Source organism: Grampus griseus, assembly GCF_964374135.1.
Source record: "Grampus griseus genome assembly, chromosome: 4".
In the NCBI taxonomy this organism is placed as follows: domain Eukaryota; kingdom Metazoa; phylum Chordata; class Mammalia; order Artiodactyla; family Delphinidae; genus Grampus; species Grampus griseus.
In genome coordinates, this window is record NC_138997.1 from 106,778,600 (window position 1) to 106,786,960 (window position 8,361).

The 8,361-nt window shown below is 50.1% G+C and overlaps 1 protein-coding gene across 1 annotated transcript in view; it reads right to left on the reverse strand.

The window, feature by feature from the left end:
- OTOP1 (otopetrin 1) overlaps nt 1–8,107 on the reverse strand; it is a gene marked incomplete at its 5' end in the record, with an annotated part of 42,825 nt that extends 34,718 nt beyond the window's left edge. Inside the window, one exon of the mRNA XM_082653664.1 lies at nt 7,705–8,107. Within this exon, the coding sequence (XP_082509790.1) occupies nt 7,705–8,107 (403 nt within the window). The remainder of the gene's footprint in view (nt 1–7,704) is intronic.
- Nucleotides 8,108–8,361: the final 254 nt, after the last annotated feature.

Here is an 8,361-nt window from a genome sequence, read left to right on the forward strand (position 1 = left end):
AATGAGAAAAGGGAATCTAGCCATTAATGGAATAGAAAAACACAATAAAATGTTCAAAGTGCTCCAAAAAGCAAACGTGGAAAAGGCACATGAGGCAACAAAATGTAAAATAAATCATTATAATCAACATAAAGAAAAATAGAAATAATAAAGTCTGGGATATAAGTCATTACAATTAGAATGATCTAAGTCTCGCATTAATTAAGGGATGGGAATATTGAATTAAGAACAAAACCTAGCTATATGTTCTTTTTACGAAACACACTTTTAACTGAGTGATAATAGTGGAAAATAGAGGGGTGGGCAAAGAGGAAGTAGCAATGCAAACGAATGGAAAGAGGGAACAGCAATATTAATATCAGACCACTTGGGATTTAGGGTTCACTGTAATAAACAGGATAAAGAATCCTTCCACCCTTATCACTACACATGAAAAACCATAATGTATGAGGAAGATACAATAATCAACTAGCCCATATAAAATCATTTTTGTTTTGTATATTTAACTGCTACTTTAAAAAAAAAGAGTAGAAGATTTCAGAACTAGACAGATCTAGTAGACACAAGATATGACACAGAAACAGAAGAACTGAATCACACAATTGATAAACTTGGTTTTATAATACCACCTTGCATATTGATAAAAATCAATTATGCTATAAAAACACAGTACACAGAGTATAGAGGTAGGTACTGACTGCCTGGCTTCAAATCCTTTTTCTACCACTTATTGTAGTTGATGACCTTGAGCAATTACTTAACTTCTCTGTGCCTCAGTTTCCTCATCTGTAAAATGTGGATAATAAGATTGACTATCTCCTAGGGATGTAGAGGAGATTAAATGAGTCATAACATGAAAAGCACCTAGAACAGTGCCCCACCAATAGAAAATTCTATAAACGGGATGTTATCATCATCATCATCACTCAACCACAAAGAAACACTTAATGAATTAGAACCAGTTAGAAAGTTCCCCAGCCACATTCCTTGAGAATAATCCTAAAATGTCTAGTGTTGGCAGAGGGGAGACTCCTCCTCTGTGTTAGGCTCCCAGATCCCTTCTAGGAGTCTAGAATCTTGAACCATAAGCTCTTAGAGGTGGAAGGTTCCACAAAGTTAGTTTACATCTCCCATCTCATGCAAGGATGCTTCCCAGTGCATCATGACCAGCGGCCATCTGGTCTCCACCTGGACATGCCCAGGGCTGGGAGGCTCACCCTTCCCTCACCAGCTGGTGCTTAGATTACAATGCTCTTCCCCACAGTGCACTGCAGTCAGCCTCCCAGAACTGCCATCCCCTTCCCTGGAGATTCTGCCATGGTTCACTCATTCCTTCATCCATTCATCCATGCAGTCACCCATTTGATGATTCAGTAAATATCAACTTGTTACATGTTAGGCACAGTGCCAGGAGCTCAGGTTATAATGGTAATTACATTCAGACAAGGTCTTTGCCTTCAAGAGCTCACCATCTGGTCAGATCAACAAACAAACTGAATGACACAATCTCCTGCTTGAGAAGTGCTAGGAAGAACACAGGGTGTTATGAGAACATACAACCCGGAAGCCACACCTGGTCTGAAGGCATCGGGAAAGGCTTCCCTGAAGAAGTGACTCTCGTTTGCTGACCTGGAGCTGAAGGGGGTGGGCCTGCAGTATTTTCCACCCCACATCTCCACATCCTCTCTCTCCTGGACTGGACATCCTTTCGTTCCTCCTGGGGCCGCCCTCCTGCAGGCACCCATGTGATGCTCAAAGGGGGACGTGACACTCCATGTGCAGCCTGACCTCCTTTCCAATCAATGCCCGACCAGCATCGGCTTTTTGGGCAGCTACATCATGAGGCTGAAATCCTGACATCAGGTTTACATTTTCTACTAGAGCAGAAATCCCATCCCAAAACCCCAAACATGCACGATAATGCATGCAGCTAGGCAAGACTCTCTCACGGTGACCCCAGGCTGGATCACGGCTCCCTTTCCTGAGGGAATTGCTCAAAACTCCCTGCATCTTGACCTGCTCCAGAATTTTGCTGGGGTGTTGCTGTTATGCTCAGTTCTCTATATTCTGTGTATTCTTTTATAATTTTTAAAATTCAGGGTAGCTTCCTGAGACCCTACATATTCTCCCTAAGTCCACTTAATTCCTAACTGACCTCTCAGCCTCCTGTTTTACTCCTCTGAAAACCAGATCCCACCCTGCAGATGGAGTGATCATTCTGAAATACAAGTATGATCACATCATTCCCTTTGTTCAAAACCTTCAATGGCTCCCCACTATCCACTGGACAAATCCAAGATCTGAAGCCTGCAGATAGGGTTCCAGCTAACTCAGATCTTGCTGACATCTCTGGACTCACTTCCAGACTCCAGCAAAAGCAGAAGGTCCTCCTCTGGGACCTCTCCCTAAACCCCCAAACCCCTTGCCCCAGGCTACCCTTCTGCCGATCCACCCATCCCCTGCACATCATAACACTGAATCATTTAGTGAATAATAATAATGTATTTCTCTTACTAAATGCCACAGGTTTCTCTAAGCATTTTATATGTACAAACTCACTGATTCTCATACAACCCTATGTGATGGTTGGGGGGTATCATCCTCCGCATTTTACAGATGAGGAAACCGGGGCAGAAAAGTGAGGCTACATGGGTTGGAGTGGGGTTTGGTGGGGAGCTCTTAGCCATCGTGCTCTGCTGCCCCTCATTGTCTGCACCGTCTTTGCCCCCTCCTGCAGCCCTCCACGCAGGGCCAAACCTAAGCATCCTGCTGTCCCCAGGGCTCAGCCAGCGCCTGGCACAGAATGGGAGCTCGGTCCAGACTGCTGAACAAAACCAGACCAAAGTTTCTGCCCCGACGTCACAAAAGTTATCCCCATGCAGTGTGCTTGGCCACCTTCTCTGTTGTTCCCTGCAAGTTCCAAAGGCCCCTCTGCTCGATGAAGAGGACAGAAACCAAATGGAAGTTAAAGGTTTTGCCTTCTCTGTCACCTGCTAATATCACACCCTCTGTCCCGAAGCCAGGAACTTATCTCTCTTCTCTTTCTCACTCTCTCCGAATATTTCTGGTGACAGGGGCTCAACCCTCCTCCTGATGCCCTTTCAGCTTCCTGGTCTAGAAAATGAGGGTGATAACACCCACCCCAAGAACCGCTGGGAGACTGAAAACGTTACGCTCAGTGAATGAAGCCAGTCGCCAAGATGACATATTATGTGATTCCATTTATAAAAATGTCCAGACCAGGCGAGCTTAGAGACATAAAGTAGATCCACGGTTGTCTATTCCTGGGGATGGTCTGGGGGGTGATAGCTAAAGAGCACAGTGTTTCTTTTGTTTTGTTTTGTTTTGTTTTTGCGGTACGCAGGCCTCTCACTGCTGTGGCCTCTCCCGTTGTGGAGCACAGGCTCCGGACGCGCAGGCTCAGCGGCCATGGCTCACGGGCCCAGCCGCCCCGCCGCATGTGGGATCCTCCCGGACCGGGGCACGAACCCGTGTGCCCTGCATCGGCAGGCGGACCCTCAACCACTGCGCCACCAGGGAAGCCCCACAGTGTTTCTTTTTGAGATGAGAAAATGTTCTAAAAATTGACTGTGGTGATGGTTGCACATCTCTGCGAATATCCTACAAACCATCGGCTTGTGCACCTTAAATGGGTGAACTGTAGACGATGTGGACTACATCTCAAGAAAACTATTGTTTTAAGGAAAGGAGGAGAATTGCTAGGCACACTGACATGGGCTCACTACACCCAGAGCAGGGACAGAAGCCCAAGGAAATGAGGAGTATCTGGAGAGGCCGTGTCTGCAGAGGAGTAAGGTGATCAAACTGAGATGAGCGTGCATTCTGAGGAGGGAAACAAGGTGAAGCCCAGACCCATGTTCATGAACTTGCTGCATCTGCCCCGAAGTCAGCAGGGTGGGCTGGAATACCACGGTGGCCCACCCTGACCACTCCCTCCTTGGCCACACCAGACGCTGCCACAGGACTGCACACCAGGTTTTGCAATCCTGTCAGTCATCCTCCAGTGGTTTCTGTGAGTCCTGGCGGCACTCCTAGGCTGTGGGCTCCCCTGGGTGCAGGGGCGGTTGCATCCTCGTGTCCTGCAGCCTTCCTCCTTCCCCTCTCCCTCCTTTTCTGCTCTCCGCCACTCTTCTGCATGGCAGCCCACCTCTCTTCACACGTGCACTTGGAACCATTTCTTTTAGCAACCTTCACTTTCTCACACATTGGACCGCCTGTTTCTAAAACCCATCACTGTGTCCCAATCTTTATCTCTACAGCCTGTACAGCCACCTGTCCTGGGCAGATCTTACAAAAGCAACTCACGTCTGCCCCTTTACTTGCAGCCCCTTAGGGATAAGGAACACAGTGCTCTGAGCAGCCCTTTTCCAAGGATGGTGCACTGGACAGAGATGGAATGTGTCGTATACGTGGACGTGCCTCATTTTAAGTAAAAAGCACTTTGTAAAAATCTGATCTCATGAAAGTAGATTTGGGAGTGATTATTCACACGCACAAAGAAAGCCTCACTGTGACAAACAACTGGGACAATGCTTCTAATGTACCAGCATTCCAAACGCACTCAATAACTGTGGCTATTAGTCATACTGTCGTCATTGCCATGATTTTGTGTTAATAACACTTCTCTGGGCTTGAGACAGGCCAGAAACAAGGAAAAGGACTACCTTCACCACTGCGGTCTTTTAAGAGACCAGAAACAGAACAGAAGCAGGACCCTGGTAATTAACAGGAAGAAATGGCTATTCATTAGGTTTTCACGTCACTGGACACACGGGACTGGCATGAGATATCCCAGCTGCTGCCACTTCCTCCAGAAGAAATCAATCTCTTTACTTAGCAAACAGAGGATCTGGATGAATAATCCACCATTTCCACTCATTTTTAAAAATTAGTCTATATATTTTGTTCCAAAGAAAGTCTTCACTTTCTCACACCCAGTAGGTGGGACAGAATGTTTTCCTGCTCAAAGAAATGCCTCACAGCCCGTACCAAGACCCAAAAACTTTCTCTGGAAAACCTCAGTGCCCAGAATTCCACAGGGTGGCTCTTTCTCAGAGCCCCAGACTTCTAAGACCATCACAGAAGCCAGGGCATAGCTAAGTCAAACCTGTTTTTCCAGCTAGGATTCCAAGGAAATCCTCAGTCCCTGCTGGGGCTGAAGGTACTTCCCTTGGCATTATGGCCTCCTGGGGTACTTTGGGGATAATTAGGCTCTTGCTTCTTTGATAAACTGCAGCTCATTCACAGGGATAGACAGTGCTTTGCACACAGCTTTCACTCGACCTCTCCCAGCTCCTCCCTGAGAGGTGGCCAGTATTCTTATTTTACTGATGAGGAAACCGGGACTCAGAAAGGCGAAGGTAACAGAGCCGAGACATCAAGCCAAGACTTCCAGGGTCAGCACCACTTCCGTCATCCACATAGCTCACTTGAATAGTTATGTTATTATGGGGTAACTTGCTGAGTGTCTAAACAGCCACCCCCTTTACTGAACACCTACTATGTGCTCCCCTACACTGCCTCATTTGCTCCAGCTCTACCTGGTGTCTAATGGACATCTCAGCTGTAACACGTCCACAAGAGGAATCCTGGTTCTGCATCCCCACCCTTACTCCTCCTCCTGTCTTCCCAGTCTTGGGAAATGGCACGACCGTTCACCCATTGACTGGGGTCCCAGGGCTTAGAGTCTTCCTGGAAAGAGGGAGAGAGAGAGGAGGGAAGAGTGAGGAAGAACAGGGTGGGGGAGGGAGAGAGGAAGGAAGGGAGAAAGGAGAGAGGGAGAGAGGAAGGAAGGATGAGGGGAGGGCAGGAGAGAGAAAAAGAGGAAGGAGGGAGAGAGGGAGGGAGGGCGAGAGAAAGGAAAGGAGGGAGGAGGGGGAGGATGGAACAGGGAGGAGTAACACAGAAAGGAAGGGATGGATGAGGAGAGAAGAAGAAGGGAAGAAGAGAAGAAAGAAGAAAAGAAGGATGGAGTAGGAAGGAAGTGAGGGAAAGACCAAGGAAGGATCCTGCCACTACAGGAAAGCATAGGTCAAAAGCCTCTGTATGCAATATTTTTTTAGCCCGTTTAAGTCAACAACCTCAAAATAACATTTTATTCTTGTTTGCTTGTTTGCTGTGACACTGGATTCACTGCCATTTATAGGGTCACAAAACCACGAACCTCCCTGAAACAACTACTTTCAGAGCAGGAATCTGGGCCACGCTGCAGTTGTGTGCAGTTTTTCCAAAGGCAAGATGAGCAGTCCCTGAGCCTAAGAAACCTAAAATCTCATCCAGATGACAAGGCTTATATCCACTAGTCATAAGACAAGGCAGAAATTGACAAGTGCCAAAGATCTCTACACGGAGAGAGCTGTGGCAGCCCATGGGAGTGAGGAGTAATTCCTGCCAGGTGTGTAGAGAAGGTGTCCTTGGGGCAGACCTTTGAAGGGAGTGTGGGTGGGAGGGAGAGTGACTGTGTGCTGGGCGCCCACCCTGTACCCAGCAGTCACTGGTCTACACGTGTGATTCCCATTCTACACATGCTGAAACTAGGGGAGTGGGAAGACTAAATAACGTGCCCAAGAGCATGCAAGGAAAATGACAGCCACACTCTGAGATTTAAATTCAGATCGAGCATGAGAATTCAAGCAGAGACGTGTGATGTGTCTGGACCACACAGAGTGAAATGTACCCGGCCCCTCCCAGGAAGATTTCTCAGGCACCCGCTTTCTCCACAGACTCCCCACCACCTCTTCCCTTTGACCTGCATCATGTCTATCTCCCTTCCAACAGTGCAAGGTCCTTGAGGAGAGAAGGGTTCCTGTCTTGACAACGTTTCAATCAATGTGTTGTGGGTACCTAGCAAGTGCTTCTATGCCCCGCTGCCTGAACATTTATCCACTCATTGATTACATCATTCATCTCAACCGCATTTTCTTAGCACCCACTCTATGCCAGGCCCTGAGTTGGCTCTAGGACGAAGAGATGAGCATCTTAGAGTTCCCCCAGTGTGGTGGAGGGGACAGAAGTGTCAACAAGAAGCACAGTGCCTTCCCAGGGCGCAGTGAGGGGTGAAGGAGTGCAGTCAGAACCCCAAAGGGTGAGAGAGGGGGTCTGAAAAGCATCACTGGGGAGCACGGGGTGGGGCCTGAGCCCTATCTCCTAAAGCAAGGCAGGTGGGAGGCATTCCAGGAAGAGGGAACAGAATATGCAAAGGCAGATAAGCATGAAATATTGTGATGGGAACTAAAAGTCTTTGAGACTGGAGCACAGAATGCAGGCCAAGGAGAGGATTAAACTAAAGAGGCATCTGAGCTCAGATCTTAGCGGGCCTTGAATGCCAGGATAAGGCGTGTGGCCTCCATCATGGGGTCCGTGGAACCATGGCAGGGCTTTAAACAAGGAAAGATGTGAATAGGTTTGTGTAACCGTAGTTCCAACGATGGCATGTAAGGCAAGAGCCTGAAGGCGGAGAGAGGAGACTATGGCAATAATCCAGCCTTAAGAAAGAGAGAGAAGGGAAGGTGGGCGGAGGCGGGCAGAAAAGATGTGCAGGAAGATGGAGGCAGAAAAAGACTAAAGGAGAGAAGTCAGAGGAGGAAAGGGCACAGAGCTGCTGTCGGGCTGCGGCTAGCGGGCGAGCAGGCTGGGTTCGCTGGGCACTCACCCGCCGGCCGGCTCGCTGCTTCGGGGACTCACCGCGGAGCCAGCGCGCGCCGGCGTGCGTGTCCTTGAGGCGGCGGTGCGCGGAGCTGCGGCCCACGTACCACAGCATCCAGAGCAGCTGCAGCAGCATGAGCGCCGTGAGGAAGCACAGCAGGTCGCTCTTGCCCACGCCCGAGGCGTGCACGGCCCAGGCCAGCAGGAACAGCAGCCCCGCCACGAACACGTTCAGCCCATACTGGCTGCTCAGCGCCTCCGCCAGCTTCTGCGGGAAGCTGGCGCGGATGGCGCCCCGACGAGGGGCCGGGGACTCCGGGGACTCCGGGGGCCCCGGGGCCGGGAGCTGGGGCGGCGGGCAGGCTGCGTGTCCCGACGAGCCCCTGTCCGGGCTGCTCCGAAACGCCTGGGGAGAGGCAGGCGCCCCCTGGCCCTCGGGCATCATTGAGGGACCCGCACTGAGTCTAGTCCCGGGGGCGGCTGCGACCCGGGCCCCACCCGCTGCCCCTGTCTTCTGCCCTAGCCCCGACGCCCTCTGCCAAACAGCCCGCTGTCCTGATCACCCTCGGACGCCTGATCTCCCGCCTTCTGCCCCCTACCCTCGGTCAAGGTACCCACCCGATCCACTTACCACCTACCCCCCCCCCCCGCCCCTCGCCGACCCGGGCTGACCCCGGCTTCTTCGCGCTCCCCAAT